The sequence below is a fragment of the Sinocyclocheilus grahami genome, unplaced genomic scaffold, assembly GCF_001515645.1.
Source record: "Sinocyclocheilus grahami isolate Dianchi unplaced genomic scaffold, SAMN03320097.WGS_v1.1 scaffold106.1, whole genome shotgun sequence".
Lineage (NCBI taxonomy): Eukaryota > Metazoa > Chordata > Actinopteri > Cypriniformes > Cyprinidae > Sinocyclocheilus > Sinocyclocheilus grahami.
The window spans coordinates 3,583,836-3,601,916 of record NW_015505285.1 but is presented as its reverse complement, the minus strand read 5'-3'; the positions used below and the strand labels follow the sequence as shown (position 1 = coordinate 3,601,916).

The 18,081-nt window shown below is 39.5% G+C and overlaps 1 protein-coding gene across 1 annotated transcript in view; it reads right to left on the bottom strand.

The window, feature by feature from the left end:
• Nucleotides 1-14,987, bottom strand: part of LOC107588707 (potassium voltage-gated channel subfamily KQT member 3-like) — a 30,765-nt gene extending 15,778 nt beyond the window's left edge. Inside the window, exons 1-6 of the mRNA XM_016276919.1 lie at nt 14,892-14,987; nt 10,635-10,761; nt 8,248-8,423; nt 7,317-7,442; nt 5,723-5,833; nt 3,796-3,891 (exon numbers count right to left, since the gene is read on the bottom strand). Coding sequence (XP_016132405.1) covers nt 3,796-3,891; nt 5,723-5,833; nt 7,317-7,442; nt 8,248-8,423; nt 10,635-10,761; nt 14,892-14,987 — 732 coding nt within the window. The remainder of the gene's footprint in view (nt 1-3,795; nt 3,892-5,722; nt 5,834-7,316; nt 7,443-8,247; nt 8,424-10,634; nt 10,762-14,891) is intronic.
• Nucleotides 14,988-18,081: the final 3,094 nt, after the last annotated feature.

Here is an 18,081-nt window from a genome sequence, read left to right as displayed (position 1 = left end):
GAGGAAGTAAGAACATCTGACCGTCGGTCCAAATAGTCACATGATGTCTCTAATGTATTAAATATCTCTTATTTCTGTAATAATATTTCATTTTTTAATGTTAATGTCAATTTTTTTCAGGTTTAAATTGCAGTATATTTGAATTCCAGATTTTTGATGATGTCTTAGACTTGTGGATCCCACTGTACACAATTCAAGAAGATTTTAGTGTTTTTCACACATCTACCATGTCCAAATATGAGAGCAGATCAGTGTTGAACAAATGTCTTGACTTTGGGTGGCACACACAACATCAAAACAGCCAAAGGACTTAAATGTAAGTGATGTGGTGAATGAAAAGAGGAATACATTTATCCAGTGAAAAGTGTTTATATATAAAAAGGTGTTTATAAAGCACAAACTTTTTAAAATAAAAGCAAAAAGTGTTTGTGGCCTCGTATGTTTTAATTTAAGGGTTTACGTGTGGCCATTTGACTCTAAAATAGTATTATTTCAATCTAAATACAATTATATAATTAATACTTTTATGAGTATTTGACCACACAGATGTTGTTGTAGGATATAATGTACAGCCAACACGAACCCCTGCTTGCATTTAACTTCTGATTTTGCAATGTATATGGTATAACAATGAAATAGCATTTTATTCATTGGTAATAGACTGAATTGTAAAAAGTGGGCTATGTATACTAGAATGAAGCAAGCCTTGAATGTGAATTTACTAAAACAAAACCTAATTTCTTTTTTTTTTCTAAATTATCCAATATACTGAATGATGCCAGCAGAAATGGAAAGTGATTGCTAAGGAAGAACAAGTCATTTTGATTAAAAACTACAAACAAAAGAAACAAAACGAATAATGTGCACTAATGAAGCATTCACAATAGGTACATGCATTAAGAAAGTCAACAGGGTCATTTTTATTTAATGTTGACTTATAATAATGTGATAATGGATATGGTTTTATGCATCAAGATGTAAAACTGCGTTAAAAACCATAAGAAAGAAACAGAAGACGTGTTGTGAGGCGAAAAACATCAGAAGGATGAAAGATTGAAGATGGAGCTCTCAAACTGCGTGACGCAGCAGTGAGGAGGGAGGGTATATTTTCCATCATTCTCTACAATAATGTCAGTAAAAGAGAAAAGGCAATCGTAACATGCAGGAAAGAATCCGAACCCAGACATAGCTGAGAGTCATACTCCACAGATCATAATTAAGATATATTTTCCTGGGTTATATAAAGACCTGAAGTGATTTAAGGGAGGTGAGAGAGCACAAATGATGAGAAATATTGCACCAATGCAATCCCTGCAACATTACATCTTAAACAACACAGCATGGTTAAAATACAGAGTTACTGACAACAGTAATTAAAGCTGGATGGTTGGATGCCCGCTGAAAGACCTTTGGAAAAAGGAAAGAAAATTAAAAACAGGGTGAAGACAGATCAGGAAAAGAGACAACATAAACATTAGGACTGATGAATATATGAGACATTCTCTGTCTGCAATATCAGAAAACAACCTGGAGAAAGAAAAGGGGTCATGGTGGTTAAAATAGTTGGGAAATTCCATGTGGGTTTTCAACAGCAGCCAAAAGGAAGTAACTAATTTCTATAATATTACAGGACCTCAATGTTTTGTAGATGTGTGTTTGTGTGTGTGTGTGGACATTTTCCTAGAGTAAATCTGTTTCTTCTGCTAGAGGAGAAGGATGCACCGTCCATTAGGAAGAGCTATTGTCCTCAGGGAGGCCCTTGCTCAGAATTCCTTCTGTGGAAACACATCATAAATATCTGCAAGTGTTTCCTTTGGCTCTGACGGAAGATAATAGTCCTCATGTAATCAATGCTCGTGGTATTCTTCGCTTTCTCTCCTTTCATTTAAAAATGAACTTGGTTCATTTGTATTATTTCATTCAAATAATTGTTTTATTATTAAAAACGTTTAGATGTTTTAACTGGAAAAGATGACAAATAAACTGATAAAAAAAAATTATTTTACAATTAATTGTTCATTCAAAATTAATTTTAATTAAAAATAAAAAATAAATTATTTATATTAAATATTAATTTAGTATCACGATTATTAAGATTATTATTCAATTTAAACTACTGTTGTTTTAAAAATCATTGAGATACTATTGTAATTATTGTTAATATTGTGAATTAGATTTTATTTTCAATTTCATGTTAACTTTAAGTTTTAGTTATTTTAGTACAATAGGAAAAATGGGAAATGTTGAAGAAACTAGCTGAAATAAAATAAGTTTGTGTTTTTTATATTTACATTCATAAGCGCAGATCCCATGGGTGCTTAGGTGCTCGAGCACCCACGGAAATGAATGAGGCCCATTCATAAAACACAAGCAGAACGAATTTTTGTGTAAATCGTTCTTAAAGCTGTTCTGACGTAAATTTTCGGATTCATGAAAGTGTTTGTATTTTCAAAATGTTAGTTGGTACGAAAGAAACGTACACCTGCTCCTTACCACTTGTAAATGGAGCGTAAAAAGTTCTGTGTTCTTTTTGGCAAACGGATGACACTGAATTTTGATGCACTGCTATCATAATACTTTACAAGGTTGTTTGCTCTGTTTTTTGTTTTTTTTGTAGCTGAGAGTTGATAGTGCTTGTCACTGTCACTTTTTACCCAGCCGTCCAATTAATGGAGGAGGGGCGGGACAAATACTACACCGACCAATCATCCTACTTGTACAACAACTGAACAACAATAGAGAAGTTAATATTGCTGGTTACTGCATTTTCATATTCAGTAATATTCTTCAAAATGAGATACTAGTAATACGTTACTGCCGATATTCCACATCATATCAACCAAATCGACAGCTGGAAAAATGCTGTGCCACCAAAGCATTCTCAAGCGCCACCAGCTGGTCGTTTTCAGAAGAGTGCCTGACATTTTTTCAGCTGGCTAAAAACGCTTTGGTGGACACATGTTATTGAATATTTATTGTTAGGCATATGACCTATTAGTCTGTTTTGCATTTATGCAATATACTGAAGCCAAACCTGAGAAAATAGATCAGAATATTCCACTGCATTCCTGGACACGCAATTTGCGTAGTTGTAATTCATAGGCAGGGATTATGCTAATTGTGAATGAGCATGCAGAGCACCCTATTTGCGAATGATTGGAATTCATTAACATACACATGTTTAACTATCAAATCTGATGTGTATGAAGTGTTTGTGAATCTGGAGGGGAGTTTTTGGGAAGGTCTGTTTTACGCACAAATTACTTTGAATTTACTCCTATATTTATGAATGTTTCATGAATGAGGCCCAATGTGTGTATTAGGCCTATTTAGGTGGGTGGGGGTTTAGCACCCACCAACAGAAACATAAATCGGCGTCTATGTTTACATTTATTTCAATTAATATTTATTTCAAGTAACATTCAACCTTTTTCTTTCTTTTTTTAGTTTCTGACTCATTTAACTATAATAACTGATTTAAAATGACAATATCAGGGAAGAGTGCCATTGTCTTATAAATGTCCCATTATAAAACGGGTAGGTATGAAACTAATTTGATATTAACATAGCAACTATGTGCAGTGTAAGTGTATATTTAAATTAATCTGATCTTTGTGGATGAGAATCAGAACAGGGCAAATCATAAATTTTTCAAGGGTTCCTTAAAAAAACACCAATTATGAAACATGAAGAGATTTGAGCATTAAGCGTTCTTTGTTTTAAATTCTAATGAAGCAATATGTGTTGAGTTCTGAATGTCTGACTGATCGAGATTTTGAGATAGGATGAGCTTACCTGTATGAGGCTGGCTGCTGGGTTTCTCCTCTTTTCAAAGTGCTTCTGTCTGTGCTGCTCTTGGACCTTCAGAGCAAAGCCAGAGCCAAGAATACCCTGCACCCACAGAAAAGAACACAAACGCACCCTATTACTAAGGTTGAATCTGCTGATTTGGACTAACACCTGTTTCACACATACTCCGTTTGCAGTGTGTATGCAGTCCATGTGCGTTACGTATGCGGTGCAGAAGCAGCACGGACTCATTGTGCTTTCACACAGGATGCGTTTGCAGTCCGCTCCTGATCCGTGGCTGTTTACCACAAACCCAACATTTATCTATTATTTTGATTTCAAATCCAAACGTTGTTAGCCTATACTGAAAGTGATTTTCATTATTGTGATCCTCTTTTATCACAGTACAGTTACACAATCTTTCATAGACATATTCACGTTTAAACTCAATTAATATAAACAATGTATTAAAGGCATTTGGCTTCTAGATTTGTATATTAATTTGCTCAAGCAAGTGGAAACACATTTAAACATAGCATATAGCCTACTTTTCTTGTGTTAGGCTATCACAAATATTTTAAATTAAAACTTACCACTGACAGAAACAGTCGGCTCTCTTGCCTTTTACATTTACATCTCTATTACAAACTGCCCCGTGGGTCTTAAATAACTGTTTTTCTACCTCCACAAGACACAAGTGCATATGTTGCCTTGTTTATCTAAAAGTGCACTTTTCTTTGTTTTAAACCTAGCCAAAAAGCCTGTGAAACAGACTTTAATTATATATATTTATTGTGAAATTACTACATTTCCATGTCAATCCATGTTCATTTTTACCGCAAACAAAGCATTGTTACTTTAACTCAGCGAGTGCAGCACAGCAAAAATAGACTCGGTGCGGAAACGATCTCTGCACTGCTGCAGACGCACCACTCCTGGAACGCACTGACGGACCGCAACTGCGTGCAGTGTGAACGCTCTGATCCTTTAACATGGGTGTGGAAAAAAATACACACCGCAAACGCACTGCAGACGGAGTATGTGTGAAACAGGCGTAAGAGAGACTGAGTGTGCAGGACACATTTGTGAGCAGAGAGTCAAAGAACACTTGACGAGAATGAGTCAGACAGGCCACTGAGGGGCTTTACAGCAACACATACTGTGTGTTCTCAAACACATCACAAAAATCATCACAGTACAAACACTCTACCTGAGCTAACAAAAATGGTTTTAGTGATTTCAAGTTTCATCCTAAAAGACCACAAATCCCCCATCTCTCGTAAGTGAGATCACTTAAGAAGTCAGGATAAGAAGGCATAGCCTAATGCTTAAACTTATGTCTCATTTGTACATCTGTCATCATTTACTCACACTGAAGTTGTTCCAAAACTGTACATATTATTTCCCAGCTGAACACAAAAGAAGATATTTTGAGGAACTTTGGTAACCAAACAGCTGATGGTCCCCATTGACTTCCATGGTATCTTATTTCCATACTATGAAAATTTGGATCATCTTTTTTCCCTACTGTGTCATATATGCAAGTGAAACGGCTTGTTGGATGTGAATTGTAGGGTGGGACTTGATTTTTACGAAGAATTGTAAAATGACTTCATGGTGACTGCAAATTTCTGCACACATATGACGTCAGAAACATTGGAATTTAGTGCATGAGTCATGATTACTTCAATTATGTTTTTATGGAGTTTTATATGGAAGAAAAAAGAATTCTTCAAAAAAGAAAGCAATAATCATCATGTTTGGGACAACATGAGGTTGAGTAAATGCAGACAGAATTTAAATTTTTGAGTATACTATAGCTTTAACTTCTATTTTTTTATAAATCCATTGTTATGTAAAACAATATTTACCCCTATCTATTCTAATGTCAGCATGTGAGTCATGCAGTACATATCAGGTTGGAGCTACTCACAGCAGGCAAAGCGAAGAACGAGATGCCCAGCAAAGCAAACCCTGCAGACAGAAGCCGCCCGGTCCAGGTCTGTGGAGTCTTATCGCCATATCCAATGGTGGTGAGCGTGATCTGAAGAAAGATGTGAGAATATGAAGGGTCAACCTTTTTTATATGTTTAAAAGACTAGGGTCATATTGCTAAAGACTTCCCACAGACAGACAGCATTGAATTATGTGTCTGGTTGCAGGCCCGCAGTGTACTTTAAGACTCCACATATCACCTTCACTCATGTATGGAGGAGGAATAGTAACCTCTACACACTCTGACTGCATCTACATGATGGCCAAACATATATCGAATTCTGGCCAGGGCGCATTGGAAAGTCAAAGGCATCCAAACATGCAGTCAATTCAGTCCATTTATGCCATGTTAAATACCCATAAACACCAATCTGCATTCTAAAGTTACGGCCACACAGATGCATGGTATTAGATCCATCTTTCAGCAAGAGAAATACTTTGGTGGCTCGTCAAAAAAAAAAGGATCAGTCTAACATCTCGCACTCCTTTCCACACTCATAAGTGAACTCTTTGGATTCTTGCAGGCAGGGGATACTTAAACAAAGGCCCGGCCAAAGCAAATTCAACACATCCAGTAAAAGTGAGTGATTTGTCAAATGCAAAGAGCACTGCGGCCTTTCACAGCGCTTTGAGGAAAAGACTAGGAGTGTGGGAGCTCACACACAAAGCCAGACTCCCGTTCTCCTGTTTTCCTCCACGGAAGCCTGCCTGTCAGCTCCAGACGCTGGCTTGGGCTCAACCCAGTGTAAATACCGTGTGGCTGCATAATATTGGCCCACCGCTGGTTTGTCTCTGCATCTGAGCTCTACAGCAGAAGACCATACCCTCAACTGACCTCACATCTCCTCGAAACAGCTCTGTTTGTGCTTGGTAGGAGCAGGAAATTACATGCATTGATTTGTTAAGTCAGCTGGTGAGGAACCATGACCAGTCCTGCTGTGTGTACCACAACAACTAAACCCTGTCAAGGCCTAGGGTTGTAACTGGTCGCCGTGATTTTGCCAAGTAAGAAATTATCATCAATTAACATCTTTTGTTGATCCTGGATCAAGATTACTGTCGAAAAATATAGACTAACCCAATCCCTACCCCTAAACCTAACCCTAGCCATAATTTATTCCTAAAATCAGTGTGAAATGATAACTGATTAACACGGGTGTAGAAGCACCTAACCCTGATAGCAAACCTAAAACAGATATTTCCTGAAAAGTTATCCCTCAATTCTGATTGGTTAATTGGAATGTTGTTCCAGGATCAACAAGGATGTTGATCCAGGAACATGTTGTACTTGGTGAAGTCACCGGTTGTAACTCACTTATCGATTAATGCATGAAATACAGCAAAACACTGGCAATGCGTATTATTGAGCATCCTAAAATGCATCAATGGGGGATGGAATTTATATAGATTGTATATAGATGTGAAAAAGGGGGATTGTGTGTACATTTGTAGGAAAATGTGCACAAATGCTGAAAGGGATTAATGAAGAGCGAAAGGATGACGTTTAAGGAAGGCACTTAAGGTAGACTTACCGTTCCCCACCAAAGAGCATCTGCATAGGTGGCGAACTGTTTGTTAAACTCTTTCTCCACCAAGTAGACCAAGAATGAAGAAAAGATCAGCACCAAGAAGCCAATGTACCAGGCAGTCACAAGCTCCTGAAACAAACATCACAATTTAAAACATCCAACAAATTAAAGTCATTTCTTCAAAAATATCAAGACTAGTTTGGTGACCATCTAAAGGTTGGGAGATCAGTTTAAACCAGGTAATACCAGCATGGCCAGGTTGTAAAACCAGCTAGACCAATAGAGAAATGGCAAACATAACAAAGAGGACCATTTTCTTTTCCTTTTCTTGTTTTCTTTTTCTTTTTTTTGTTCTTTATTTTCTATTTTCTATAAAACTGTGCTGGAACACTGTTTATTGTAAAAAAAAAGTGCTTTGCAGATAAACTTATTTTGAATTACAATATTAATAAAATGTTTTAGAATATAAAAATGTTCAGCTTTTTTTCTGGTTTTAAAGAGGTTGTCAGGCTGGAAATCAACTGGATAGGAGGAAAACCAGAGGGGCCAGGCTGGGAGACCAGCTAAACCAGACTAAACTAGCAAAGACCAGCAAAACAAGCTGGTTTAAGCAGTTTTTTCAGTTTTATCAGGGATGTCAGGAAAATGTAACCGCTTAAGCCTGAAAGGAGATAGAAATAAGCAACTCTGCTATTATATTGACCACAATGATTCATTGCGGGGACCCCTAATCTCTCCACTAAATGATGGGTAACTGAGGACTGAGGAAGCGTGTGGTTTGGCCGCAGCCCGTGGATGAAGTTTCAGTCCAAGCGGTGCTGGAAAAAGAGGTTGATTGTGGGGTCACATGTCTGCCTCGACATGAAAACTCACACGCAATGTCATGACCGGAGCTCATTTACTAATTTTTGCTCTTAAATAGTATTCGATATACCTTGCTGTGAGCGTAGACAACAGATCCAAGCAGTTTCCAGGTACCGCCTCGCCTGTCCATGCGCACCATGCGCAGGATCTGCAAAAAACGCAGGCTGCGAAGTGCAGACGTGGCAAAAATATTGCCCTGGCTACCAGCTGAAACCACTGCGATGGATGCAATGAGCACAATAATGTCTAAAACACAAACACAGGAGACAAGGAACATTTGTATATGTTTACACCAAGACAGCAATAGAAATACTTTGATTGACTTATTAAAAATAATTATAGCAGTTGGTCAATTTAGGAGATGGAATCAGTGACTCACAGTCCTCTTTATCTCACAATATCATTATCACTTAACTTTGGCATCACTGAGCCAACTTCAACAAGGACTAAGACCACCCAGCCATTTCAAGAGCACCGGAGCCCATCTACCTATAAACTAAGCTTGCTGTTATTCTCTAAGACATCAGGAATAGAGATTTTTTTTTTTAAATTAGGCTGTTTCACTTGTCTGTTATGTCTTTCTCACTGAGGTCAGAGACAGAGAGAGGGGCCAAGAGAGAGCAGAGAAGCCACAGTCTTACAGAACAGCATATCTAATCCTTCGCTGCACACAGAAAAACCTCTCCAGCTCCCAGTGTGTCTTAACCAGGGATAATATTGTTCTTAACTTAAATCACCTCCGTCATATTTTCCTGCTGAATGTTACACTTGAGGTTTGAAATAAGAATGTTCTTGTGTCACACATGCTGAAGGTGGCCTCCTAAAAGTCTGTTATTTGAAATTCAAATCCCACAACCTTTGAAAGTTGCTACAAGGTGAAAATGGAACATTGAAGAACATGAGCAGATGGAAATGAGGGCAGCAGACTTGTGGTAGTTGTGAACAAAAGCCATACTACAAGATGGAAAGCCAAAAATTGTAAGTTACCAGTAGAGAAACTTTGAAAATCATGAAAGGCACAATTTTAGTTCTTTTTTTCTTTCCCCTTTCTTTAAAAGTTGCTTTGGAACAATGTGTGTTGTAAAAAAGCTATTTGTAAATAAACTAAATGAACTAATTAAATTACAATCTTAATAAAAAAAAATTATAACCAAACTTTCAGCTCAAGGTTTTAATATTTTAAATATTTTATAATAGGCTTTCATATGACAGTACTGACATCTCCTTGTTTAAAGCTACAGATCTCAGATTGTGTCCAGTGTAAAACATTTTTATTTAGACCACAGTTAAAAAATTTGGTCAGTAAGATATGTTAATATTGCTATTCATCAAGGATGCAATAAATTGCAGTAAAGACATTTAGAATGTTACATAAATGTTATGTAATATATTTTAATGTTAATTATTAAAATTATTTTCTGAAGGACTGGAGTAATAACGCTGAAAATTCAGCTTTGCCATCACAGGACAACATTACATTTTTACATATATTAAAATACAAAAGATTGTAATTTGTAATAATATAGCACAATATTGTTTTTATTGATAAGAGTCTTCTTACAAAAACATTTTTAAAAATTCTCAAACTTTTGAAACGGTAGTGTAAAGACATTGTTTTGGTGCACATGTATTCTTGTTTCACAAATCTTTATTTTATTTACTTGTTTATTTAATTTTTAATTTTTTTTATCTATTTCGTTTAACAAGATGAATTTACTGTAGGTAAATCAGGTTACTTTTGACAGCCCAAAAAAGTAGTTTTCCAGAATGTTTCTCAATTAATTAGTTGTTTAAAACATTTTAAATCACTGAAATGGTTTAATAGTTGCTATGTTGCCATGCAAAAGTGCTACATGAAGTCAAAGATAAATATATTTATATTAGATAACATGAAGATGAAATAATAGAGGATGTGGTCACATAAAGGGTTGGCAAGTGTATGTACATAATATGCAAAGACCTTTTCACAATTTCTAATAGGACATGCCAAATAAATGTGTTGAGCAGGGAGGGGAAATTGTTTCCTTTTCCTCTCTGTTTCATAATTCAGAGTTAGTCTCAGCGCTGATGGGATGCTGATGGAACTCAGCCTCCTAATGAATGGAGATGAGGTTCAGTGCATGACACACAACACACTGATATATTCACACTGGAGCCTAAATTACCCTCATGCAACACAACACCACATACACCACGTGTAATAAATATAAATAGCACTGGTTAGTTATTGCCTGTAATCCCTCATTGGTTAGTTATTGTCTGCTTTTCCTCATGAGGGTTTTACAAGAGAACTCTCACATTCATTATGTATGTTTGAGTCAGTCATCGATTTGGGGCAGAGGTGCTATCATTAGCCCATCGAGCATCCATCAACATCCACACCAACACAGCAGATCCATCACCCTCTACAAACACACATATGGAGAGCACACTCAAAGAACACGTTTTTTATCCTACCGATGACACAGAATGGTTTTCTTGCAAAGCGCAGTCGTCCTTGCCATCCCCTGTAGCGACAGCAGCATCCAGCCGACCAGATGCGAATGATGTACTCCAGACCGAACACAACAATCATCACAAACTCCTGCAAAACAAAAACACACACAAGTATAGTAGGGCTGTCAAAAAAAAAGTGAGGTCGTGGTTAGAACGCTTGGTTGAATGTATGATCAGACAAGATGACGACGAAGAAGAAGTGTTGCTGTAGCCTCAAGTTTTTGCAAGTTATTACACATGCACCTGAATAATTATGTATGTAAATATGTATGTTACAATTATGAAAATATTTTTATAATAAATTGCTGACAGTACAATACTGGACAATGACCTATCTGCAGAATTTATACTTCAATTATGAGACTACAGTGTTTCCCATACATTGAGTGCGGGTGTTTTTATATCACTGTATTTCTGAAGGAAACCAACTGTCTTCAGAAATTTGGATGTCATTTTCATTTATTCTTGCATGTAATGTCTGATAAAGCAGTGTTTTTTTTTTTAGCGGAACGCTGCTTTGTGTACAGCCGTTACCGGGGAAACCTTGATCTCTACCACTCCAACAGTGCCTCCTGCTGGCAGAGTATGAGTTTGCATATATATATATATATATATATGCAAACTCATACTCTGCCAGCAGGAGGCACTGTTGGAGTGGTAGAGATCAAGGTTTCCCCGGTAACGGCTGTACACAAAGCAGCGTTCCGCTAAAAAAAAAAACACTGCTTTATCAGACATTACATGCAAGATTAAATGAAAATGACATCCAATTTTCTGAAGACAGTCGGTTTCCTTCAGAAATACAGTGATCAACTGTATAACAGTTTCACTGCAATTCATGTTATAATGTTAGAATTAAATAACAATAAAAAATAATACATATGCACTTATCTGTACATCGTAAATGCAGTTATTTTTAAGCGGTTGTTGACATCCTATCTAAAACGTGATTTAGCCAAAAAAAACAACAATAACATTACCACCCTAAGATGTCTTGCAATATCTGTGCGTGCAAAGGTTCTGCGCTGTTCAATATTCTCTGGGTCTGAATCCGGCTCAAATTGATATGGCAATATTGATGCCATCCCTAACTAAACTGGAGCAGATGGAACTTGCTGCTTTGACAAGGAGTGGGGCAGTACTGAAACACCGTCTAAGCTGTTCGCCAATCACAATGCACTGGGACAGCTAACCAATCACATCACATTTAGTTTTTCGGAAGGCGGGCCTTCATCAAACCCGGAACTAATAGAGCCGTTTGTGCCAAGATGGGGAGAAAGGTATTGTAATAATATAAATTATGTAAAAAAATTAAGCGTTTTTTGAACCACCAAGCATGTTTTAGGACACCCCCAAAACAAATTCAAGACATTGTAAAAGAGCATAATAGAACCCCTTTAAATGAAAAATGTACTCTGTGTGATTGGCCTTGCGCCCTTTGTATTAAACTCTGCATACATACATGATGCTGTTTTGTTTATAATTGTTTAAACAACTTAATTATAATTGGTTTATAAACATTGTTTGAAAGATTATGCACTTTTTTCCACAGATAGTCATGTTATCTTATGCTTTGAATTAACGTGCATTAGTAATATTGTGGCCTCAGAAGAGAACAGTAGCCCCTCACTGCAGAACAAAGATCCAGGGGGCGGGGTTGGATCCACATCTAGGGGGTGGAGATGGTAGGTTTAGGGGTGGAGATTGGTGGGTTTAGGTATCAGGGGGTGGAGACGGGTAGGTTTAGGTATATATAAGGTGGGAGGAGTTGGATCTGGATCCAACCTCGCCCCCTGGATCTTGTGTTCTGGAGTGAGGACCATCTCGAAGAGAAGCCAAAAGCTTTTCTTCACCCTAACTGAAATTATGCATTTTAAATTTGAATATAATTCGAATTTTAATTAGAATATAATTCTAATTTTGATAATATTTAAGTTAAAAATTTAGTTTTTCAGCCATTTTGACAATCCTAATGCATCGAGTTTATAACACTGCTCCGCTCCCAGAGAAACAACACACATTTACATTAAAGGTACAATATGTAAGATTTTTTTATTAAAATATCCAAAAACCACTAGTACAGTGTTATATATTTTGCTGACTTGTGTACTTACATTATCCCAAATGTTTCGAAGAATGTTTAAATCCAGAGAAATAAGCAATTTTAACTAGTGACACGGAGCGTGTCTATAGTGTAATTGTGTCACCTGCCAATGATAACCCCTCGATTTCCGGTTTTGTTTTGTAGAAAACATGGAAACACCAAAGACGCTTAAATATGTTGTGGTTTTAATAGACCGGTGACGACCGCACAGAGTAGCATAATAACAGAACTATCAAATGTATCTAGTATGATAAAACAGTGCTGCTTTTTTCCCCCACATACACACGACCGGAAGGAGCGGAAGCGGTCGACTGTGGCATAATAAAAGCTCCGCTGCTTTCGAGCCGTGTGTCGTGCTCGTTCAGCGGCATCGTTTCGCTTCGACGGCTTTCAGCCTCACCCTGCTTCATTCTACTACGTTAATAAATCATTAGCTCATCCATGAACATGATTTCTGTCCGAGTCCCATCGGATTGCATCGGCTGTGGGGATGAAGACAACTCCCATGATTCCACACTCATCAACGGCGTCATCAAACTACGCCTTTAATTCTTTGTTTATTTTGAATACGCGTCCTCTAGCGGGGAAAATTACATATTGTGCCGTTCAAAGATTTATTTGGACATGTTCCTTAAAATGCTGGAAATAATCTGAAATTAAATAAACAAAAAAATTTATTAAATTTAAATTAAATAAACAAAAATAAGCAGAAGAAGTCTGGCTTTAATATTGCCTGGTTTTTAAATGCTTTCATAAATAAATCTAATCTAATAAATAAATCTAATGGGTTGATAAATATTAACCTCAAAGATTTATACTATATTCATGTTTCTTTAATATATACTCTTTAATATTTATGTAAATATGAATAAAGTGATGCTGTACAGCTAATAGTAGGTTCAAGTAGGTTTCAACACAGATCCTTTTGCTCTCTATAGTCTTTCGAAAACTAAATAGTCTTTCGAAAACAGCATTTTATATGAAACAACAAAGAATAATGGAGCAAACTACTCACCCATTGTTTGAAAAAAACCTTTTGGGGGTTGATGCAACGTACAGTGGGTACGGAAAGTATTCAGATCCCTTTAAATTTTTCACTTTGTTATATTCCAGCCATTTGCTAAAATCATTGAAGTTAATTTTTTCCTCATTAATGTACACACAGCACTCCATATTGACAGAAAAACACAGAATTGTTGACATTTTTGTAGATTTATTAAAAAAGAAAAACTGAAATATCACATGGTCCTAAGTATCCTCCATGCCACGTCGCATTGATGCAGTAATTCATGCAAAAGGAGGCCCAACCAAGTATTGAGTGCATAGAAATGAACATACTTTTCAGAAGCCTGAAATTTCTGTTTAAAATATTCCTTTTTCATTGATCTTATGTAATATTCAAATTTTCTGAGACACTGAATTTTGGGTTTTCATTATCTGTAAGCCATAATCATCAAAATTTCAAGAAATAACGGCACTCTATTGAAATATTTCACTCTATGTGTAATGAATCTATATAATATATGGGTTTCACTTTCTGAAATGAGTGACAAAAAATATTGACCTTTTTCATGATATTCTAATTTTTTTAGATGTACCTGTATATGCACACTACCATTCAAACTTTTGAGGAAAATATATATACATTAAAGGTGAAAGTAAAGACTTTAACATGAAATAGATAAAGTTTCCACAAAAACGCAACTGTTTTCAACATTGTTGAGCGTTGATAATAAGAAATGATTTTTGAGCAGCAAATCATATTAGAATAAATTCTGAAGGATCATGAAACACTGAAGACTGAAGTAATGACTGCTGAAAATTCAGCTTTGCTATAACAGGCATAAATTGCATTTTAAAATATATTATAATTAGTGCTGTCAAAATTAGCGCATTAACGCAGGCGATAAATTTTTTCAGTTTAACGCGTTAAAATTATTTAACGCCGTTAACGCATGGGCGGAGCCTAGAGTTGGCCACCCCACTCATAACTGCTACTTCGGTCTCTTTTTTCTTGTCAAGAAGTGCATTTATTCAGACGAAGAACGTCTTTACGACCACATCAAACAGTGGACGTTTCAGACGCGCACCCCAGCTTCACTTCAGCGCCATGCTTGATTCAAACGAGCGCGGAAATGGTACTGGGCTCGCAGCGCATGCTCTTCAATTGCACGCACAAAGGCGCCGGTGCGTGCTGCAGCCTGTATCATTTCATATCAACACACAAAATAAACTATGTGCATGCAATGTCGTGGTCAGTTAAGTCATGAAGTTACCAAAAAGGCGATTAAAGCTGCCTTAAAACTGTGTATGCATGTAATATATGAGTCACATTTAGGATCATGTCTCTGAAACAATTTTCCAAACTGTCCTGGAGCATCCCAGCACTTTCTTCCTCATCTAACACACCCGATTCAAGTCGTCAGTTCATTAGTATAGACTTTAAGACCTGAAGTGGGCCAGAAAAGGTAAATAGATTTGAGAGAAAATACGATGCATGTCAGATCCGTGTCATGTTCCGCAGCGGCAGCAGCTCTTAAAGAAATAGCAGCCAAACATCTAATAACCAGCTGTTGTGATGTCTGTCAATCAAAGAAAAAAAAGAGGGAATCAATCACTTTTATAGCTTTAAGGATTAATCTGTATTTAGTTTATAATTTAGTGTTTGATAACTTTATTCAATTTCTTTATATGCACAGTGTGGCGAGGGGGGCGTGGTTCAGTGAGGTCTGCATCGGGAGAGAGAGGCAGAAGATGAGCGGTGCGTAAGTAGGTCAAGCGCAAATGATAAACACCTGTGTCTCGTTTCAGTAATTGGTGTGGAGAGACCGGATAAAAGGGGCCACCTGGAACATGATCGGGAGAGAGACTGACTGGGAACGCGAGCCACCCGGGGAGACGGGTGTAGAGAAACACGGAAGCAAGTTGTGTTATGATTGTTATGAGTTATTGACTGCAAGTCTGGAAGCGCTGAGTGAGCGCCGTATTGTGTTGTGTGCACCGAGAGATTTAAATAAAGCTCGCGTCCCAGCAAGCCGACCCTGCCTTCTTCCTTCCACTCTCTTGAACCTTACCACACTGGTGCCAAAACCCGGGAAGGAAGAAGAATGCCGTCGCTGTCATGCAGTCCCCCCCAGGATCACCATTTGCGGAGGTCATCCAATCACTCACGGGTCTTCACCAGGAGCACCATCAGGCACTGCTGGGCCTGGGGGACGATCAGGAGCGGCAGTTCCATGCCCTCATCCAAGCCCAGCAGGAAGACCGCGAGCTGTTCCGGAGCTGGATTGACCGGGAGGTTCGGGCTGGGGGACCTACATCTACCCCAGCACCACCCCCCCATGTGCCTCTCCACAAGATGGGGCCCCAGGACGACCTGGAGGTGTTCCTGGACCTGTTCGAGAGGTCGGCAGAGGCCGGGGGGTGGCCCGAGGAGGACTGGCCAGTGCGGCTCATTCCCCTGCTGTCTGGGGAAGCGCAGGTGGCCGCACAACAGCTGCCAGTCCAGAACCTCCTGGTCTACAAAGACCTCAAGCGCGCCATCCTCCAGCGGGTCGGCCGGAGCCCCGAGCAGCATCGCCAGCGCTTCAGGTCGCTGGACCACGGAGAGGGAGGCTGACCCTTCGTGATGGCGCAACAGCTCCGGGACACCTGCCGCAGATGGCTGATGGCCAACACGAGCGACGTTGAGGAAATCATAGATCGAGTGGTACTGGAGCAGTTCGTGGCACGGCTGCCGAGGAAGACTGCCCAGTGGGTCCAGTGCCACCGCCCGACATCGCTGAACCAGGCCATCCAACTGGCGGAGGACCAGATGGTGGCGTGCCCCGGGGTCGGCGAACCCCTGCCATCTGTCTCTCTCTCTCTCTCCCTTTCCCAAGGTCCCGAGGGAGTCTTCCCCCACGAGCCCCACCCTGCTGGAGGGGTGGTTCAGGGACGGAACCCACAGCCACCCCGAGGGCGCCGCTACATAGAGTAGAGTAGAGGTGGCAGTTAGCCCACACCTCAGGTATCCGCTAATTTTGGGGACAAATTGGCCAGGGTTTAAGGCATTATTGGGGCATCTATGTGCAGGTGTCTCTTGGGAGGAAAGAGCGTGGCAGACGGGGGCGGTCGCGCAGGTCGGAGAAGGTGAGCCGGGACCAAGGGGGACTGAGACAGGGGAACGGAGCGCTGTTGAGAGGGGAACCCTCACAAAGTGCGATGATTTTCCCTTGGAACAGTCCCAGGATGATTCGCTCAAAAATGCTTTTGAACAGGTCCGTTCCATCGACAGACAGCTTCTCCAACCGGCTCGACCGCTCTCCTATCCGTATTTTGCTATTTTAAAAGACCGGTTGTATCGAGTGACCCAAGACACTCAGTCAAAACAAGATACAACCCAATTGTTAGTACCAAAAAGCCGTTGGGAAATGCTTTTCCAGGCGGCTCACTGTAATCCGATGGCCGGACATTTGGGGCAAGCAGCGACACTGAATCGGCTAATGACCTGATTTTTCTGGCCGGGCATTCACGAGAACGTGCGCAGGTGGTGCGCGTCTTGTAGTGAATGTCAGCTGGTGAACCCACCGGCCACCCCAAAAGCACCATTGTGCCCTCTCCCTCTTGTGCAGGTCCCCTTCGAATGAATTGGCATGGACCTCATCGATCTGCACGGGCGGGATCGCTTTGCATTAGTCCTAGTGGATTATGCAACGCGATATCCAGAGGCAGTGGCCCTCCGCAGCATTTCCACGAAAAGTGTCGCGGAGGCCCTGTTTCATCTAATCTCCCGGGTGGGAATCCCGAAAGAGATTCTCACCGATCAAGGCACGGCGTTTCTGTCACGGACTCTCCACGAACTTTACGAACTCTTGGGCATTAAATCGATTCGCACCAGCATTTATCACCCACAAACAGACGGTCTGGTCGAACTATTTAATCGCACATTAAAAACCATGATTCGGAAGTTCGTTCACGAAGACGCCAAAAGTTGGGACAAATGGCTGGAACCCCTCTTGTTTGCCGTGTGCGAGGTCCCCCAAGCCTCCATGGGGTTTTCCCCCTTCGAGCTTCTCTACGGACGTCAGCCCCGCGGGGTGTTGGACGTCCTGCGAGAAACTTTGGAGGACGGACCTTCGGACAGTAAAAATTAAATTCAGTATGTACTGGTCCTGAGAACAAAACTCCACACTTTGGGGCGGCTCTCTATGGAGAATTTTTTGCAGGCTCAGGGCAGACAAAGCCGGTTATACAACAGGGGAGCCAGATTGCGCGAATTTACACCGGGAGAAAAAGTACTTGTATTACTCCCCACTTCTAGTT